Below are 21,884 nucleotides of genomic sequence, written 5' to 3'. Positions count from 1 at the left end.
TCTTACCTGGAACAGAAAAGCATCTCCAAGGGAGTTGCTGAGGCAGAACACATAGTCCTTTTTAGGATGCTCCGGTACAGCCTGAACAATACTGTTTTCTACCCAAATGGCATGCTTAGGAATACTGCTGTTGTCAATCCCAGAACGGCCATCAGTCTCATAAAAGAACAGTGTGCAACCTGAAAAACCAAAACAAATCCTTTCATTATAGGACAGGCCCCTTTCTGTGGGAATGCACAACAGTGATACAGATACTTCTCTGAAACCCAGAACTCAAGCAATTTCATTCTGCTCTCCAGTGGCCATCATTAAGAAGTGCAGCATGACTGACTTGCCAGCAAGGGAGCAATTAGATCATTAGAAGTGGCACAACATTTGATGATGACGTTTGTGTTATGCCTGGTTTAAGGCTTGGTTATCTGAGTCTAAATAAAGTAATTCTGCAAAAGCTGAACCTCATCGAAAGCGTGTTTTGTTGACTGAGATGTACTGACATTAAATTAAGTGTAAATGTTGTCAACACACTGAGGGCATAACAAACCTTTCAGGGAAACCCAGTAGCTCTTCCACTTGCGCTTCGTGGCCGACTCCACTTTCTTGTTCTTTTTGTGTACGAGGAAGTTCTTGACAGCAAGTCTGCCAGCTTTGCGCACCATCCCCTGTGCGATGCTGAGCAATGGGTCCGATTGGTAGGCGGAGCTCATAGTGCTCTGCTCGTCAGACCCCGCCTCCTCCAAGCTCTCGGCCTGGCAGGAGCTCATCACCAGTTCGTGGCGAAAGTTCTCGTACACGCCCTGCACACACTCACTGGCCCCACCACCACTGCTGCTGCCGCTGTCACTGCCGGCGAACATGTTCCTGACGTGCGCCGAGCACACGGTGAACGAAGCCGACATGGTCTTGTAGCGTCTGGACTGGTGTTCCGCCTCCACAGTCAACCCATCGATGCCGCTGTCCTCGTACTCACTGCCCTCCCCAGCTGTCACATCCTGCGTTGGGGCAAATGCCATGGCAGTTATCACATGACAGTCAACATGAAGAACTCCTACCCTGACTGAAAACTAAACTGTCTCTGTAGATAAACAAGAGCCCTTCTCTTATCTACAAACATTTAGCAAGATCTCTAACTAGAAAGGTCTGGGAGAGACTCCATCCTTAAGGTTCGGCCTTAAATTAATTACTCACAGCAAAGCATCTACTGTTGTGAGACTACAGCCTGCCCTCCCTGTGGCACCCCCGGGTCTGCCCTCTCCTACCCCCATGGCCAAGGGCTCCTGGGAGATGAAGGGGGTTACACCAAGCTTGGTATCTCCATCTGGTCACATGACCCAATCATGCGCTTCTAGAGCTCCATTCACTGGGGCTGACGGTGCCCTGCAGTGACAGGGCCACCATACACGTTTTACTGTTACACTCTTCCACAGGCCTCCCCTCATAATCATAACAAAAGACAGGCATTTCAAACCGGGAGTGACTTTTAAGCTCCCACCCCCACAGTCTCCTCTACCAAGAAGAACAACAGTTTCATCAGAAAACAACATTTCCTTTTACATTTAATCTCTTCCAGCAGCTTATTATCCGAGTACTTTCTCTGCTGCATTTACCTCACGTGCACAATGGGAGCAAAATGACTGACCCGAGCTGTCCTGTTAGTAATGACTGTATACAAAATTAAGATTCTGTGCAGCTTTTCATACAGTCCAAGCAGCTCAAAGGAAGCGTGACACAGCAGGACCAGTTCAGGAATCAGAGATGTGAAGGTTTATAAGCAAACAGTAAACGATCTTATGCGTTTTCCAAGAATTGATCATTTTAATTGAGGATGGTGAAAAGAAGTTGTAAAAAACTTGCTCTACAATTTACCTGTATAGTTTGTGCCCTCCTACCCTGCATACTGGCGCACATGGCAGCTTGGTGGTTACTTAGGCCTTCAGACAGGCAGTGGGAGCGCCGGCAGGGAAGGGTGTATGCACCGTAAGGGTTTCCGTCCTCCTCTGACGGGGAAATCATTTTATCGTCCTCGCTCTGTCTGGCGGCCCGACTGACGTTGTGCCACTTGGCATAAAGGCTATGGGGTTGCCTGCAGGCAGCGGCTTTCTGGCTGTACAGCTCGTCCAGGGAGTTTGCCCTGTCAGTGGAGTCCGTAGGGCTGGACTGCAGGTGGCCTTTGCAGTCGGAGAAGTCTCGCTCGTTCGCATTGTCTATGATCTCCTCCGTGCTCGTCAGGTGCTCTTGGCTGAGGTCAGACAAGGAGAACTCCAAGCTGTCGTCTCGCCACATGTCTGCAGATTTAGACCTCTTCTTCTTGAAACTGACTGTGTCCTTGGAGCTTTCCCTGGTCTTCTGGAGGTACGTTACTTCCCCAATGTACTCATCCTCATCCTGCGTCTCCTCTGCAGTGGGGCCGGGCAAGGTTATGTGCATTGTATTCATGTGCACTGAGGGACTGGCCAGGTCATTGTGAAAGGACACAGGCCGCAGATTCATGGCAACACGCTCCAACCAAATGGGGCTTCCAAAATCTGGGAGAATATTTGTCTCATTGAAAGGTTCCAGGCCATTGTCAGCCAAGGACTGTGGGATGCTGGGGGTGCTACTTGAGCGGGTGCTCGTTTCAGAGTTCCTGTGCTCTATTTTCCCTGAAGAAGCATGTCGAGAGCGTCTGGTCTGCTTGTTGGAAATGCGAAGAGACCGAGACATTTGCTTACGTGACAAATAGCCACGTTCGTTACCATAGAGGGCATGGTCCCCGGTCTGACTCTCAACATTTCCCATGATTCAGACACTAAATGAAAGAAGATACCAAATAAAACAAAGAGCAGGAAACCAATAGGAGCATACTGTATCGTAAAAAAATGATGCAAACAGATGATTCTGTTTCTGAAAGTCAACCTACCTCCAAGATAGGAAATATTTTTCTGCCATTTTGTCACTGGAACCACAGATATTTTGTTTCTTCAGCTGCTGGTACAATCCACAAAGCTCTGAAAACAGAAAAAACAGGAGAGTAATCAAATTTATGACAGACTCAGGTTTATTCCTCACATTTCAAGTAGAAGGTGAGCGCTGTATGCTTCTTAATAACAATTGGGAAGTTAGTACTGTCATTTATGTACAGAGATCAAGAGTTTTAAACAATGCTAGTTTGTTTTTGTTCAAGAAACTTGCATATTTTAACTTTTATACCCTGTGGTCAGTAGTACAGTAAAACGCTTTTTTTCCCCTAATCAGTTGAGGGTTGGAATAAGAAAAGCTAAGCACCAGAGCAAGTGCATCACTTGCAGTCTCCCCCCAAAAAGTGGTTTTAGTCAAGTCAAGTAGATAAACACCATCCTCCGATTGACAGCGGCAACAATCCACTTACTCCCCTTCCACATGCACAGGGACTGTGAAGTAGAGGGCCTACAATGATCACACGAGTACGACGACAGCCTTAGTGTGAGTGAACGCGAGTTGTTCAGAACTGAAGTGAACCATCCATGTTGTGATCTCTCTTCTCAGGCACTACCTTCTGCATTAGTAGGAGGCAGGCGCTTGTGATTTTTCATTACATTGCACATTTGGATTCTACGTTTCCTCAGGCTGCACCAGAAAGTCCCGTTCCATGCCCGGGACCGTCAACACACAGGACACAAGATTAACCAACCACATTGTGGCTGCAGTTCCTTCTTATGTGTGCTCCCCTCGGGGGGGGGGGGAGTAGGTTTTTTTTGTGCGTGCGTGTGCAGTTGATGCCTTTGAGTGGGAGCCCAACCCTCTGCTGCTGCATGCACTCAGGCTTACTGTGAAAGGGGCATTACATAAACTGAAGTTGACCCCGATTTTCTGCCTCATGTTGCTCCCTTACCCCGCACATCATTCTTTACTGGCACTGCAGTGTCCAATATTTCATGCTGATGGAAGTTTATTTATATTTCATATAAACCTGCAGTTTGTTGCCTGCTCATTTATTTATTTTATCTGATTTGTTAGAGAAGAAAAAAAAAAAATTTAAAAAAAAAGAGGACAGAAAATAAAAGCAGAAGGAGCAGAACAATGAAATGCCACTGCACTCATTACTGAAAAGGCAATTCAATGAGCGACACAAACATGCAGACATTACACCGAGGGCTACTTTGAATCCTGTGTATATACACTTTATTTTGTATGCTCTGTAACTTCGTGTGTAAGTTGAAAGTTTAATGGTTTTGCAGATGTGATCTGTAAAGACAAACACTAAGTCCACTGTGTTATAATGTCGATCACCACTTTCAGGTCCGACAGCATTTATGGGTTAAACTTCTGCCATTTAAGAGTGAGCTTTTACATGGTTCTTTGCTGGATTTGCTAATGTTCTCTCCGTGGTTTCAATGATAAGATGTGAAATTAGTGTTACGAGCAGAGATGAGGGGATTAAGTAGCAGAAGATGTTTCTCAGACTGTGCAGTGACCGTGGATTTTAAAAAGCACCATCTCATTTGTTCAGGCCTGAAATGTGTTTTTAAGTCAGAACCAGACTTATTATGTTGATGATTTACATTGATGTTTGTAAGTGAAATGGATCCAGCTCCACATCCAAGCTCCTAAAATGCCACATGTGCAAATTTAACGGAAATGTAAGTCACATGCATACAATACAAAAACAAAAAATACAAAATGTATTGTTAACAGCTGCTTCTCCATAAATGCCAACTTCCTCATCTTTTCATTTACCGTAATTCGAGTGATTCGAGTCAAGCCAAATAAGACAATTTATTTGGTAAGACTTCAGCCTATATGACATAAACATATCCCCATGTGTCAAAAGAGACATTTTAAAAATATAGGTAGCTTTAATTCTGCTGCACTGTGCACCAAAGTCTCAGTTTACTGACTGTCCCTGTGACTATGGTAGTCTCATAGCTACATATTAAAAAAAATAATAATAAAAAAAAAATTAAGAAGGCAGCGCAAAGCCCAAAAATCAAGTTAATTAGAAGAGAGGGAAGCAAAATTTTATAAAATTAAATTACGCCCACTCACATGAGAGCAATGTCAAATTATGAACACGTCCCCTTAGCATCAGACTACAGATCTAAATCTTAACAGCACAAACAATTCCTTGTCCAGTCTGCCATAGGATCATTGTTAGCTTGATGATTAAAGATTTGCAGTAAAATCATTTTTGCAATAGGATGCCGGATGAATCAGCTTGCTACATTTGCCAGATTTGCCAGGGATAACAGCAAACCTTTAAAAGCTTCTCCCAGGTGACCCAGGATAGCTCTTAAAACAAAAACCTACAAGTAAACCTGCGTTCCAAAATTTTAAAACTTTATAATTTTAACTGTGGCTGAGTTACCTGAATTCAAGGTTAAAAACAGCCACAACTTCCCAACACAATGTTCTCTGCAGCTGCAATTCTGCTGCAGCACAGAACCACCTCTCTTTGCCTTTTTATTAATACATGACAAAGAAATGCCAGGGTTGGAAAATATGATCTAGAGCATCAAATCCCCAGGAACACTATGGTTTCTACCACACATTACAAAATTAGTTCCCCCATCTCTGCCCTGTATCATTGCTGTGGCACTCCATACACAAATAAATAGAAGTCAGCAATTAGGCTGGAAAATGCAGCCTGTAACTTGGCAATGTGACTGAGGGAGCGAGGACCCAAATAAGTGGGCCACCTCTCATTTGCAGTGGGCTCCATAAAAGCACAGGACAGCAGGACTGGGGAGGATTCATCTGTTACAAGGCCGTAATGAAATGCGTAACCACAGGAGATTCCAGCCACCCACAGATCAGAAAGAAGAATAGTTTTATTGTGACTCAAGATTAGCAACACAACAGCTTCAGGGGAAATGCACAGAAACTCACCACAGCTAACACCATTTGGGGAAAGTTGTACATGAAAATATAAAGCTGCTTCTATAAAAAGGAGTAGCTGATGGGCAAACATCCAGCTTTCATGTTAAGAAAATTAGGGTACAACACTTTTTGCACTATAGGCAGTGACCACTGTGCTACGCAGTGGCCACATTCGGATTTATGTCAGAACCAGTCTGTTTCACGCCAATGCAGATGATATCTGAAACTGTTCTGGGGGACATGCATTCACATTTCCATGACATCTGCAGTGGAATTTTGTCATCTCTGAAATATGTGACCGTTAGATTTAAGGCTCGTATTAGACCAACTTCTATTTGACAAATACTTGGGCCTGTTGGAACAGGAACAAGAGAGGAAAAAAAAACATCCTAAGCCCCAACTGCTCTTCTCCTTCAAATCCCTCAGGACAGAAATGTCAACTTGTTGGTATCATTTGAGGAAAATAAAAAAAAAAAAAAAAAAATGATCAGGGGGTAACAAAAAAAAAACAAAACAATCCCAGCTGCATAACCCTCTAAAGTTTGATGCATATTGAAGAAGCGCCAAACAATAAGCTACTGTCTTTATTGGGACTCCATAGGTCGCTCTGACTCCTGCAAACACAATCCTGTCATTTATCCCAACTACACTGGTGAAAGGCAAAAATGCACTGGGCTCACTCATTACAAGCTCCAACACAAAACCCTGTAATCTGAACACTCCAGTCTCTTGAGATAATAACACAGGTAGTTGTATGGGGGTGGGTCCCATTTCCTTTGATATTGTCCCGTGCTTCTGTAGCAAACAGCAATGTTTTCATGACATGTCTTCAGCTCCAGAGTGTGATCTGCTGGGTTTAAGATTCTATTAGAGCAGATGGACTTTATCAGCAGAAAAGCTTGTACCCTCCTTTTAAAAGTTTCCATTCTGTGGAGGAACAGCATTTATTTGGGATGTTGATGATCAAGGAAAGCACTTCCTCCAGTCTTCAGTTAATAGCTCAAATGGAAACGATGCATCACTGTCATACAGTCAAAGCGTATTTTTCTGACTTGGATCTGTAGCCTTAGAAACACTGAATAGTGAACAGCTGGAAAAGAGGCTTTTAGTGATAATGAAAGCTCATCTTGGAGTAGCTTTGTGCCCATTTGAGGCCCAAAATGCATCATGAAGCAATGGGTTATCCAGCCTTTGGCTCATCCACGCAAGATTTATACAGCCCTGCTCAAAATGTATCTGCCAAAAACACAATAATTAGAAAATAAATAATGCTGCTGCCATTGCTAATATTTTCTATGTTGCCAAAACTCTACCTGCAACTATGTCAGTGCAGGTGGTGATGTAAAAATAAACCAACACACATTTTTTTCCCCCTGCAACAACAAAAACAATAAGCTGAACCCCTCAGTCATTTTCATTCAGCTGCAGAATCGATTTCACATTGATTTCAGAGGATGGCAGCTAATGCTGCTGCTGTGTATGACCTGTCTGACCCCACAGAGGCTCAGGTGGTTGTGTGTTATGGGACTTTGTTGATGTAGCAGAGCAGCCCATAGATTCACGCCAACACATATCCATTAGGATGACAGGTGTGAGACCAGGCAAGACAGCAGCTCCCATTGATAAAGTAGCTATTTTAGATAGAGTGGCAATTCGAATTTTGAGTACAAAAAGTGCAGTAATGTGTAAGTAGAACATTTTTTTTGTGAAAGCTATTACAGTGGAAGAGTTTAATCAGTTAGCATTAGCCCACTTTCCAATATTCCAAAGTGACAAATATTTAGAGTTACTCTGTGCAACATGTAGGCTTCAGTGTCCCAAAAATAAGTTAAATAAACTTATTTAAAAATAAACTGCTTTCTAAACACCATAGTTCAGGGCAGCACATGGGGGCTTAGGTATTTTTATGCATGTGGGTAAAAATTTGAAAGAATCTGTCCATGTTGTTATTTGTTGCCATGTACTGTCTTGCAAAATAATAAGCCATAGGCCACAAATATCTGCACCCTAGAGATGTGATCTTAAGTTCACCTTTTCTGCAATTCATCTGAAGGCTCTGTTTTCAGAGCCTATTGTTGAGCAGCAGCTGGTCTTGTTTAGCCGGCTGGTACCTTTGTCCCTTCCCCGGTGTTCCTTAGGGCGCCATTGTTTGCAGAGGTCACAGCTTCGGTTCGGGTTTTAGGTTGGATCTGGTTTTTCTACAGCAGATGCCACATGTTTTGTTGGCTTAATAAGACTTTAGTCTATCGAGTTTAACGATACTTCATAGACCTCTGTGGTCAAATTAAACGTCATTTTAAAGGATTATAGAAATTTCCTAACTTTCCACTAACTGCTGGACAAAACAACCACCAAGTGAGTCTTTATCCGTTTTACTGTCGTCTATTTTGTGCTAGGTGTTCTGAGAGGAGTTCTGTAAATGTTCACCAACTGGGAAAAAATAAACACATAAAAAAATAAAAAAATCTGTTTTCTATATTTATTTATATTAATTTAATCATCTTCATCACTGCCAGGTTTTTCCCTGTCCAGAGTCATAACCATGCTACCGCCACACTACCCCCTGCTCATTTGGCTCTTCAGCTCCTCATTGTGAACCCTTGAAGTCCTTAACAACTAAAGTGGAGGTATATGCAACCAGAGACAGCTGTATGGACAAACTGGGGTGCGTGCAGGTTGTGGTTAATAATGGTGAAGGAGGATTTCTCTTAAAACTACATTTAAAGTCCCTTAAAATGATTAATGCTTTCACAATTGATCTGAATTTTTCCCCCACTTTTACCAGAGTACTACGTGAGGAGAATGCTCTACCTGTTACTCATTTTTAAAGATAAGTTCTTTAAATATTAGTCAGAGTTCTCTGCAAACACTAAACGGGGATGTTCATGCTGTATAAATCCTTTTCTTCAGCCCTACAATGGAACCAAAATCTATAGACGAGTTCTGTGCAAAAAAACTACTCAGGTGTGTATCCAAAAATATACGAGGGATTCAGCAGTCGGAGTTAATGTGATCAAATGTTGAGTCTTGTTGGTGCAGAATTTCATGTTTCATCTTTGTGATTCATGTACAGTGCTCTTCTGTTCACTTGCAAATGAATGGCATTAACAAAATAGAAAAAGTGGCTTCAAAAGGCTGCAGCTCTGGAAGATATTCAAATAATGTGTGAGAGTGGACACCTTATTAAAAAGGTCTAAATATACTTATTTTTGGACAGAAAGAGGACTGTCCTTTCATACATGTTGCACTCAGCGGGACATTATCCGGGTACAACATGTTCACATATGGGGAGAAACTCCACGCGATTTTAATGCAGAGTGGCATCTTGTCACAGCTAATTTACAGGATAAAGTCCAGGTAAACCACCGTTTAAGAGACTTGAACTGTGAACCTATCCTTAAAGAGTACAACTGTTAAAAAAACCTGCAGCTGAACCACCAAGTCATCCGTGTGATACATTTAAGCCCCGGAACCAAAGCTAAGAGATCTGTAAGCCTAAATTATGTTTTAACTTTAAAACTTTACTCATTATTGTAAAACATTACACAGATGCTGAAAACTAATACAATTGGGGGAAAAAAAAAATAATAAAACATCACAACAACAATCACGAGAGACTAACAACTTGACCTTCTCATAGCTTGTAAGACTCACTGTCAGTGAGTCAGGTCTCCGACTACGCTGAGCATCAACACTGCTCAGCCTTTAAATGCTTCACATTCCAGACTTACAATTTGCTCCTCCACAGTCTGACTCCGAATACGCCCAACAATTCCCCCCCCTCCCCCTCGCAAGTGGAACAAATGTGCTTGGCAGTTTTATGACTAGATTTGTGATCAACAGTATCAATGGTGACACCCACTGGTTACCCCAAATCTTGTCTGGTGTTTTGAATGGTTTCTGTTGAAATGGGAAATCGGATATTTGGATATTTGTGTAAACTACCCAGAGCAACAGGCCTTTAAAACTTATAACCATGTCATGTCTTACTGGCTTTCTGTGGGGGGAAAGTAGTATAAAAGTCTGTATATGCACAATTATCTTAAAAGAGAGAGAGTTATTTCAGTAGGAGGCCATATTTCTTTTGTGCTCAATTGCATTTTCTAAACTAAAAGCGAAGGGTTAAGGAGGCTTGGTCAACATTTTTGGAGTTGGGTTTCCGCACTTTGCATTATGTAGAATTTGAATTCCATCAAATGTCATGCTCTTATTCATTAAGCCAGAAACTTCACAAAAACAGCACTGAATAGATGTCAGTGGCTTCAGACCACAAGCCAGTGTGCTGCTGGGTGAACCATTCACCTACCAACCTTGCTATGGCAGCTGACTTCTCTTTGCCTGAATGTGTCTTTGCTGGCAGTGGAATAAACACAATGCTGAGGACACAGGGGAGCTGCAATCCTGCATTGGAAATGTGCTTTCTAATCTGGTTCACTCAGTATCTTCTTCCACAGAGGAAATCATTTGCTTCCAGGTCAGCGAGTGGCGACACCAAGCGTGGCTCAAGTTTGAGTGTAGTCCTTTTATGAAGCGTCACAAGTACAGACAATCTAAACTCCTCCACACGTGAGCCAATATTAATGAGCAGAAAATAAACCTTTAAAAGTTATGTGGCAAATAGATACTAAAGAATGGAGCAAAATTCTGGTACGTTAGATGAGACTGTTGTCTGTATGTTCCAAATCACATCCTGGAAATTAACTCCTTTCCAAATAAAGCTCTTAAATACCTGCTTTATTTAATTTATTTATTTTTAATCCGTTACTCATTATGATGCAAAAGTTTCCATGTAGTAAGGAGACTCAATCTAAATCCCCTCCCTGGACTGAATCCATGGAGAAGTCTTCCCTGAGCGTCACTGCAACCATAACAGCCCTGGAGCTCCCTGCTGTGCTGCATTGTGCAATGAAGCAGAGCCAAGCTTGATCCTGACACACATGACTACACAAACCTTGAGTAACAATGTGTCTGCTTACTTGACGTGGGCCGGGTCACAGTTTCCAGTACAGGCCATTTTATTAGCCTGCGGTAAAATGAGCTGGATTGGGGTGTAGTTTTGGTGCTTTGTTTAGAAAAAGCACTCAGCTAGTGAAGGATAACTTTATTAAAGACATTTCTTTTAGAAGAAATAAATCATTTGGGCTATGAAACATTATTGCAGTATAATAAATGAGGCAAGTTAACATGCTAGACTTCACACATGAAAAATTATCACAATAATTCTGGCCAGACTTTTTCATGTGGATAAAAGTGGTCCCTCCACTGTTCAAGCATAAAATGTACAATTCCTTTTTAACTTTTGGGTTTTGTTTTCTTTCTTGTTGGGTTGTTTTTTAAAAAACAAAAATAAAAACAAAAAAACCCCACAAAATTGCAGGAGCAAGTGAAAATCATTGAAAATTCCTGTAGAGCGTAAAATACTGGCAAAGCAAAGCATTCGTAAAGTTAATATGACTAATCGGACAGTGAGAAGGTTTACGTCACTTCCTGTGTCACAAATGTGCCACAGAATTCACGATAACCAAGACCCCACTCAATAATCGGTCATATGTTAAATTAACTACAGCTCTACACACAGCCTGCTTTCAAATTCTCGTCTCAGAGAGAGAGAAAATGATTCTATTGTTGCAGTTTAGGTTACATTTCCTGATGGCAGATATCTTGTGCTTCCACAAGGCTCAGTGAGATGAAAGTCATCAACACATGTTACTGGCACCTGAAGCTCATCCAGCTCCTTGTGTTTGCACGGAGGTATGTGCATTTGAATGGAGGCGAACTTTGCGTGCACCTAAAGCGAATCAACTTCAACACTGTGACTAAGCTAAAACATGGGCATGTCCACTGAGCAGAGAGTCATCCCATTTGTTCAGCTCTAGAAATGGGTTATGGTGCTTCTCTAGCTCTTTGCTGACAAAAATGGCAGAACATGTTGCAGAAGACAATTCTTCTGAATAAAAGCCGGTGCATTAATGCATTAATGTAGATCATTGTGAGCTGTGTGGCATCTGACAGAATCATTTTAAACTATATTACGGAGCAGCTTGTGCTGCCATGCTGAATTCTGTTCATCAACTTTTATAATGAGCCAAGAATCTGGAAGACCACCTGATCTCAGATGAACTATGCCGCCTTGTAAATCTACAATATAACCTTTGTTCCACTGTGTCTTTTAATTAAAGCAAAGTTAGGTCAAACTTAAACTGAGGAAAGAAATTCAATTGCATGTGCATTAATATAAAACTTATTAAAATAACTGATATTATACGCGTTAAATGTTTTTTTTAAAAAGCTTGTTTACTTCCAGTCATAACAGGAACATTGACAACACTATGAAAATTCTGAAAACCAGATCTCCTGTCTTGCTAAGCTTCAAACGGTCAAGACATTTCCATAACTATGACACCAGATGACCATTTCTCGCCCACTCCCCACCACAGGAGTCAAACAATGGGTCTTCAAACACAAAGATGTGTTTTTAAATGAACTCGCACATCAATAACGGGTCCAGCCCCTCTTTCAGGACGTGCACTGGGAATTCTCCTTGACTTTGACCATCTCTCGCATTTGCAATTCATTATCTCCCCTTTCTCAGCATCACAAAACCACCACCACCGCTGCTTTGTCATTACAACGACACAGATACAAGCTGCATTGTGTATGTTTGCCACTGACTAGGGAGCAACAATAGCTCACTGACTCCATTCGCAGGTAAAGTTGTGGCCTACACAGAAGTGCTACAAGTACAAACATGAGGGAGAAACCCCACCCTAAACACAGGCTGTGAAGACCCCAGGATATGGTTACCATGCACAAGAATTATAGGATGAGAGCACTCTGCAAACACTGTGGGAAACTAACAAATACTGAAGATAGGGATGATAAATCCTAAATTTACCCCAAAGGTACAACCTGATTCACAGCAGCTTTTGGTGCATCTGACAAATTAAAGCACACTGAAATACACTAAACCTATACTTACATGAGGGGATTATTGATACTCCTCCAGCAAGTCCACAGCAGACTGACTCCTACAGGCAAGGATGAGTTAAGGAAGTGAGGCAGGGAGGGGGGGAGTGACCGTTTGTAACCCCCCCCCCCCGCTGATTCTTTGACACTTTTTGCTTGATCCCTCCCTTCTCGCTGCCTCCTTCTATAATTCCTTCCCTCTAAACTACAAACCTTCTGCCAGCAGGAATGCATCTCCCCCATCTCCTCTGTAATTGCCCCTCTATTCCTGATGAGAAGCATTAAGTTTACACACAATGTGGCAAAAAACCTGATCAACTCAATATTCAAAGAGAGACATAGGCTTGAATTACTCAACCTGGATTGGGAGACACCTTGAACGTTAACCTCAACTTATTTTCGGTTGAAAAAGGGAAAAAAATAAAAATAAAATAGATAGATACATAATTCCTCCCAACGGGTAAAACATCTTGCTTTAATTTCTTTTCTTTGTAATTCAAAGAGTAGGACGGTGACAATAGGATTCTGGAAAATGAAATAAAGGCTTTCTGTGCCGCAAAGAAAATAAAGGTTGCACTCCTATTGCACTTGCAGTGCATAATTTGGAACACTCAGTGACAGCCCAAAATGGACCTGTGAATGAGAGAAAGGCTGGGCTTGCTGTTGTCATAGCACCAGTGATGTCGCGTGGCCATCACGTGAGCAGTGACAGTGGTGCAGGGTTCATTTTGAGATTACGGAAGTCACAGAGGGAACGAGTAAAGAGGAAGTAAAGGAACGGACATTTGTTCAGGTGCAGCCAACCTCATTTGCTCCATGAGTGAATTTGCAAGTACAATGAACAGTAAAAAACAACAGTAGAGTCTGTGACAACCACACTGAGAAAAGAAAGACTAGAGGAGGGAATGGCCCCGTCTAGACTGTGTGACGGCTATGATCAGAATAAAAATCCACTCAGCTCTGTGGTCAGTGTGGCTTCCTCTCATGCAACGTCAAGTCGTGCCAAGGTTGTGACACTGATATTAAACTAAACCAACGGGGTTTAGACAAGACAAGAATGCCCGGTGTGTAGAGGAAACCAGACGTAATAACTGGCATTCTTACCGGCTCTTTGAGCTTGATTTGACACAGGTAATCTGTTAGGATTTAGCATTTGAGGTTTTGTGCCAAGTATGCAACAAATAACAGCTGTCAGAGTCTGAAGATGTGAGGTCAAGGGGGATGGGATATATCTCCATCTATAGCTCTCAAACATTTAAGAAACATAGATTTCTCGCACGGCTAAACAAAACGCAATGCTTTCTCGTGATGGAACTGGATGGCGACAAGCCATTCGATGCCACATTTACAAGACCCACAGCAACACTTCAGACTGCTGACGCCGTCCAGGTGTCACAACCTACTGCAATCACCTTCAGCCACAGTGAATACGCTGGATACTGACCACACCCTAACCTGGACCAAGTCACTGAGCCACTGAGCTACACTCCGAGCCACTGAGCTACACTCCCCCTCCCCCCCCCCCCCCCCAAAAAAACTTTGTAAAAGTAATATTGTTTGCAGTTGACTTTATTAACAGAAACTTGAGGGGAAAAAAACAAAACGAATAAATGTAGCCATATCTACAATTTTATTATATACATATCTTTTGCTACATCTTCATAACTTGGTGACAGAGCAAAAAGATCATTGGAGAGGTTTTATAAAATTATCCTTTACTTGTGGTGGGAATCAAGGCATTGTTATTTTATTTCCCCTTTATTTTTGCAAGTGCTCAAGCTCCCTGCAATAAAGCAGCTGAGTTTATCACCAGCAAGCTTCACAGCAGGAACGGTGTTAAGGCAGGAGATGAGCTGTGCTTTGTCTACAAAAGATTGGCTTCCTTAAACAAATATTTGCCAGGGTAAGACTAAATACTCAATAATGAACATTTGAGTTTTTTTTTTTTTTTTTTTTTTTTACATATCGTTTTAGTGCATAAGTGCGGATGAAATTCCAACTTGTCATCTTGGGTTATTTTATGGTGATTGGTCCCATAAATTCTAACTTCATTTGTTCTGAAAAAATGTGGAAAAAGTCAGAGTTCAACACTTTCTAAAGCCATTAGAGCCTTATACATTACATGCCCAGTGAGCTAAATCACAGTGCTGCCTTCCAGAATAGCTTTAAATAAAAAGGTCAGTTAATAACGGACTACACTGCTTTATTGTAGCAATTCTGACTGGACCAGAGGACGACATAAATTCAAAATGATGCAGCTGAAATGTTAAATTCTTCATTGTGTAATTTATTAATGTGAAGGACATTCACATTAATTCGCATTTCAGATCAAAAGAAAACTGTGCCCTAAAATAATTGAAGCCCAGGCAGCCCTATGTAGCTCTGCAGAGCAGAGTCAAATAATTTGGCAACAGCGGCATGATCTTCCCTGACCAGAGGGAGCATGTAAATGTAATGCCTCATCAATATGCACCAAAATATGAAAATGCTATGGAACCAGTCCAGTAAGACCACTGGTTTCTTTAAGCAACACTGAACCACAAAGCCAAGATGCTTTCTTGTCCAACACTATATACACATCCCCAATGAGCAGACGGGGGACGACCATCAAGATATAAATTCAATATTGATATGCGTTAATGCAAACTTTACAAAATATTAGATTTGTCTAGTGACATGTTAGATTTGGGACATTACACTGCTATGTAGAGGACAGCTCTGTCCATTGGTACAGACACTGAATTTCCCCAATTATTCTACATTAGTATGTTTAAGATGACATTACAGGGAATTTCTGACTTGCAAAAGAGCTAAAAGGGATTGTTTGTGCCATTCTCATATTGCCTTGCTAGAGTTTTACTGTGTGTTCACCTTTTTTTGTCCTCATTGTCTTTCATTAACCATAGGAAACTGCAATGTAGTGATGCATCCACTGTACAATCAACATTTGTAAAAGCAACATGGTTTACTTGTCACCTGGCCTTTTTTCTACAATTATCCCTACTAGTAGACAATAAGGTTCTATACTAATGCGTGTTCTATTGTAAATCACTAATACAAATTGTGGATACATCACAGTGAAACTGATTTTACTGCAAGACAAGAGACTGCTTTTATACTACATTTGGTTTTGTGACTTTACAGCACTGAAGAGCACCTTCATCGCCACAAGGTGTTTAAGTCTTTATTTTCCTGAAGCTCTGCTCAATCACAACAACCAACATCCCCCTGGTGTCCCGCGGATTAAAAATGTGATCCATAGTACGGAAGAACAACACCACGTACAACTGATATCTAAAGAGAAAAATGCAACTGTTACGCAAGACATGAAAGCAGCAACCTCAGCCCGACTACAGATCATTAGCGGAGGATCCAGTGGTCTCCTGCGGTGCATTGCCTCTCAAGAGTCGACATCAAAGACGCCGGTATGGAGAGGGAAATAATTTAGAATGCACAGAGAAAACTGGAGTTGACTGGTCAGGACTGAAGCTATACAGCATAGGTGCTCGCACATAGAAGTTAATAAAACATGCTGGGAGCATATTGAAGTGCAGGGGTCTGCTGCTGGTTACACCAAGTGCAGCAACAGTATTATTCTTTTATATGAACTTAATTTTCCTTCTATTAACAGTGTCTATGTTAAATTCATGGGCTGACACTACTCAGTTTAACAGATAGTAAGTTATAAAATCATTAGACTGATCTTTGCCACAGAGGTCATTACACTGCACAGATTCAACAGCAATAGTTAGTTTGTTATTACAGTAGCAGCATTATAAATGTTGAATAAATTCTTGTGTTTCATCTGCATGCAATAACTTTAAAAACAAAAACATAATATCAGCTCAGGACTTTGACAATCAGAATCTAATTGGGAGCTAGTAGTGCTAATATAAAACTAGTCAGTTATTGCTTGTTAAATAATTTTCAACGTTGACAAACATATTTCAAATCAAGTAAGGAAGCTGTGCAAAACGTAAATTAAACCGAATGCAATACTGAATTAAACACCTCTGAGAGCCACCGTCAGTAAACACGGTTTGTCGCTGAATCCACAAATGCATGTTCAAATGCCATCATGCAAAGAAAAACATTAACAACATCAAGAAACGCTGTCTTCTCTGGGCCTGAGCTAATGTAAGAGGGTCTGAGGGAAGGTGAAAAACAGTCCTATTTACATTGTAAACGTGGGGACTGTAATCAGATTTAAAAAAAAAGGCTATGACAATTAAAAATGTGCATATTTAAAATGACTTCATGTAACTTATACGTCTTACAAAACTATCACATTTCTACACAGTTTGGATTTAGGTACTTTGACATACAGACACCATTTAAACTGAATATCGTTTCACCAAATGGCTGCTAAGACCGGTTCAAATGAACCTAAGACCGCTAATAATCACTGTATACCACTTTAAATACACATTCCACACTAGAGTCAGTCTCAAGTCTCAAACAAAAACTTCCCCGACAAATTCTTATGAGCGATGTGGCAGCTCGATCAGCCCAGCTGCAGCTTCCCCAGTGCGACTCATAGCCTCAATAGTTTAGTGCAGCTACCATCTAACATTCATCTCGAGCCACAAGATTCCATGAGCCACGTGGAGCTGATGATCATCACCACGTGTAATTGTGACAGCTGGTCATAGGTTACTGGTCCCAGCTCAGAAAATGGGGGAGGAACAGAGCTTTGACGTAGCCTTTTGATGCTCATCAGTCATATCCTTCCAAACCCCATGATCATTGTGGAGACTGGAGCGATGTAGTGAATGACCTCCATGGGTCTGCATGAACACACACTGGCCCCTTGGTTTTGAATAGTAGCCCAATGTAAATGGAACAGATACCAAATCCCTCCAATACTGAGAAATCACTTTTCTGAGACCACCACAACCTCAAAGGAGGCTTTGAAGCAGGAGTCAATACTCAACAGGAGGAGAGTCCACTTAATTTGTGGGGTGTCCTCGTTGGCTGGTTTGTAAAGGGTCGAGCCACTGCCTAGTGTTATTGATATTTTACTTTAAAAGAGATGATGTTAATTTATGCTTTAATAATTCACGACAAGCCAAGCAGAGAATCCATCGGTAGAAGTTGCTGATGTAGGTTTTAACTTAAATTGCCAAGAGTACTGTAGTTTGATCGCTTCTCTTTAAAGTTAGTTAAAACACAACCAAATCTTCTGTCACAATGAGTGAGTGTGTCAGTCACCGGAAAATGCAACACTGCTCGAGGCGCCGTTTTCAAGAAGGCATCTGGGAATCAACACTTGGCAAGTCATCTAGATGCTTTTTCAGCTTGTGTCAGCACATCATGAATACATCACATGACCTCACTCCACTAGATGAATGTGGCAACCTCCAGTCTTCAGCAGCTGTTAAAGTTGGAAAAATATGCAAGGCAAGTTTTTAAACGCATGGGAGATGAAGCAGGGTTCAAAGATTAGGTCAATCACCTGCTTAGCAGCACATGGACCAGACCAAGCAGACAAGGCTACGCTCGCAGACGTGCACACCACGTGGCTGACAGGACAAAATAATGGGATTCCTCTTTTTGACTGTCCAAAGATGGCTGAGGACAAACTGACTCAGCAGCCCATTGATAGTTCTCTCTAATGAGGACAGATGTCCTGTCAGGACAAACAAGGGAAAACCAAGTTCTTGTCTGAAACTCTATACAACATGAATGTGAACAGAAGTGAAAACATGGTTGTCCTTCATCCATTAGCTTGAGGTTTTAAAAAAAACAAAAAACAAAAGAAGATGCTGCTCACTGTGGAGAAGACTCCTTAATGTAAAACAAATAAAAAGGGATGAATACATGGATGAAATCCATTGAAGCAATGTGTTGCTCTGTGCTGAAAGACAGAAAATACTTCTCACAAGACAAATCTGGCCACCGGCCTACGCCGACAGCGTTCAACAGGACAGCCTGGACAGGGAAGACCGCTCGCAGCTGCACCAGCAACACTGTTACACAACGTGGCTCCTCCGTTACAGAATTCATGTGGGAGAAGACGCCTTTTACATTAGGGGTGTTTACAGAGTGAAGGTTGCTATTTTTTAAGATTGTGAATAAAAAAAAAAAACAAAACCTACAATTAGCCACTTAGCAGAACAACACATTTCTTAGTAGAAGAGACTGAATGCAAGCGGCTTACTTAATACCACAATGACCACGTGTTGATAGATTGGATTTAAGTATTAAAACACACCCTTAACTACATTCAGACTCCTGCAGGTATTACAGTAGTTAGTATTAGCTGTGTGTTGGAATGAATGGCCTGTGTAAGAGGTTATCACACTAAACTCAGTACGACATTCACTTGGCACCAGGCAAAACACAAGACCGTCTTCAGTATTTACTTTTCACGCCTTTGCAAATGACGGAGGAGTTATGTGCAAGTGGGGTGGAAATGAATAATTCACTAAGAGAAACAAATGAGGGTTAAATTATGTGCATTTGGAGAACTCAACCCTGTCTGGTGGTGCATTTCTGTACACACACGAAGAACAAAGTCATGTATTGTTCTAAAAGCCAACAAATGTCCATATGAATGTGCAGACGTTGTTTCATGTGTAGCTACGACAGTCGCTACATTGTCGCTGAAGTTGGTCAAACATTTTGAGATCTTTGAGATGCAGAGTTAAAGATTGTGGAAACAAGCCAGAGGGGAGCAAAACTAGTCACAACCCGACCATACAAAGACACACAGACAAAGGGTGAGGTCTCCGTGCAGACGTGTCACACAGGTGGGCTCAGGTTACAACCCTGAGGACGCGTCACTAAACACTGGAGCCATTCTGCAGGATGCTGCACAGCATGGCTCTTTTCTTTCGACACTTCTGCGCCGTGCACGGGTTCTGCAACACTGCAAGAGCCCCATCCACATGTTGATTAGCAAATCTTTCAGGTTACTTTGGTGTATCGCCTGAAACAGCTGCGCAAAACGACTTTCCCCAAACTTATCCGCACAAATTGGGCAGGATTTTGACTGATTGACATTTCGTACTTAGACACCAGATTGGAAAAAGCAGCGCAGCACGTGAAATGAAATGCAACAGACAACATATGTGATTAGCCAACATAAAGCGCTGACATGAGACAATACTTTGTGTGGTCAACTTTTATTCCAAATGGCATCACTTTCTCCACCGATCAACGTGCACCAAGACCCCTGCTGTGTCTCACTGCCAATTACCACTGGGTTTTTTTGTCCATTCTGCCCTTCTCTCACTTGTCTGGGCCTCTAGTGTGGCAGCTCAGACTTGCTTAACTGAATGGTTTTCAACAACTGCTTGATCCAGTGTGTAATACGTACCCTACACAGGGGTCAACTCAGCGGCACCTTCCTACCGGAACTCCCGCATCCAGGTCTACAGTCCCTCCCGATCAACAAACCGTGAGTGATGGCCCCAAACAAAGCTCCTCAGCTTGGTAGTCCCACGATGATGAAACAAGCTAACAAGCTCACTTTTCAAGAAGTTGCTGAAGACAGAACCTCTTCCACAACTTCCTATGGATGGACAAGCAAAGCGGATTGAGACATTTCTGTGGTCCTTTTCATTTTTCCCCAGTGTGAACTCTAGTACACTACAAACTCCTCTCTGCCACACAACACAACACATAAACTACTAACGTTGAGCCGCAGGTCGTCATCTTTTGCAGTTGTTGGTGCATCTACCATGGTTTGCATGTGGACCAGTCAAGAGCCACAGAACTTACCATAAATACGAGCTGCTGACTGAGAAAACTGCCCCCCTAGTCTCCCAGTGGTGAGACTTCTAGTAGAAAATCTATATTTCTCACTTGGCAGAGCAGACTGGAGAAAACCCAGTGACGGTAAATACAGGAAATCTGATATGGTCAGCTTTCCAAAAACGGGTTGATCCAGCTCATTAGGGGGCACTTTTAGTGCATGAATAAAAACGGCTCAATGTCAAGTTACAACCATGAGCGAAGTCAGATGCAGCATTAACCTGCAGCAGGCCTGCAAAATACGGTCCTTCCATGGTCCCCACAACACTACATCCGGATGGTTATCACGACCCCCCTTGAGTTTAAGCACCGGTGGTGACGCTGCAACAAAACTTGACACCTTAAGGTCGTCGGAGTAAAAACAGCTGCATCTTCCCGCTGAGTCACCTGCACACGATCCCTTTACTAAAGTCAGACGTAAATGCAGCAGCAGCAGCAACAACCACCGCTGGATCAGCTGCACCTTAACGCATCTGGTTAAATGACTCCGCTGCGCACTGAAGCCATACGTGGCTTCTCGTCTCCCCAAACTGCAGGACACAGACGCACAAACGCCTCCGAGGTGTTACGTCGGGCGGCCACAACCTCCTGCCACTGAACAAAAGCAAGAGAGATTTGTCCGAGGACGCGTTTTCAGTGACTGGGGTGGACATTGAAATGTGTGGACATGCAGGTTAACCCCGCTGCGTGTCCATCGTGATTCGAGCTACGCGGCTGTTTCTACCTCCAAATCGCTGACGTCTGACTGCATCAATCGCCACCAAATGCCCGTGTTCAGAAACACAGACTTTCGGCATTGCCCGGTGGACCGCACCGGCCGCCTCCGTGCGTCAGCGTCTGTCGCCGCTGATAAACTTGTGTGATTGAGGGACGCGGTCATGCGTGTGGACGGCGTTAGGACCACGCGGAAGCGTGATGGGACATCATGTCGATTTATGTTCTTATGCTTAGAACAGCGTGCTTCCCTTACATACCTGCCGCCGCCGTCATACTCTGTCTCCTTCCGCCCTGATACACAAATCTTCATGTTTCACACGCCGGTGTTGTCCATCCGTGTCTGCGTGTCCGGCCCCCTCTTCACGGTCTGCCTTTGCACGGACCATGCGTGCTGTTTCCACACCGCTGAGAGGGGCGGAGCCCGCGGCCCTTGGAGACGGCGTGCAAGTGGATCCCAAGACCGCCACTTATTTATTCCGGGAGCCAATCAGCTGCGGTTCGCCCAATCGGCATTCAGTGGTTGTGTCAAATACACGGTGGTATCTAAAGTGTGTTTGGTTTGACAGTCACGTGAGCACGTAGTCTGTTTTTAAATCCTAACACACCATTTG

At 42.6% G+C, this 21,884-nt stretch overlaps 1 protein-coding gene across 5 annotated transcripts in view; it reads right to left on the bottom strand.

Moving 5' to 3' along the window:
• The window catches only part of tiam1b (TIAM Rac1 associated GEF 1b), a 39,453-nt gene extending 17,764 nt beyond the window's left edge, over positions 1-21,689 (bottom strand). For 2 of the 5 annotated variants that reach the window (XM_067507049.1, XM_067507053.1), the window contains exons 1-5: positions 21,531-21,689; positions 2,897-2,984; positions 1,864-2,785; positions 542-989; positions 7-179 (exon numbers count right to left, since the gene is read on the bottom strand). In XM_067507049.1, coding sequence (XP_067363150.1) covers positions 7-179; positions 542-989; positions 1,864-2,775 — 1,533 coding nt within the window. In that variant the 5' untranslated portion in view covers positions 2,776-2,785; positions 2,897-2,984; positions 21,531-21,689. The other 3 variants (XM_067507050.1, XM_067507051.1, XM_067507052.1) reach the window with 3 other exon arrangements.
• Between the last annotated feature and the right edge of the window lie 195 nt (positions 21,690-21,884).

This window comes from Channa argus, chromosome 6 (genome assembly GCF_033026475.1).
Source record: "Channa argus isolate prfri chromosome 6, Channa argus male v1.0, whole genome shotgun sequence".
Lineage (NCBI taxonomy): Eukaryota > Metazoa > Chordata > Actinopteri > Anabantiformes > Channidae > Channa > Channa argus.
Note: the sequence above shows the minus strand (reverse complement) of the source record. Positions and strands in the feature narration are given on the sequence as shown.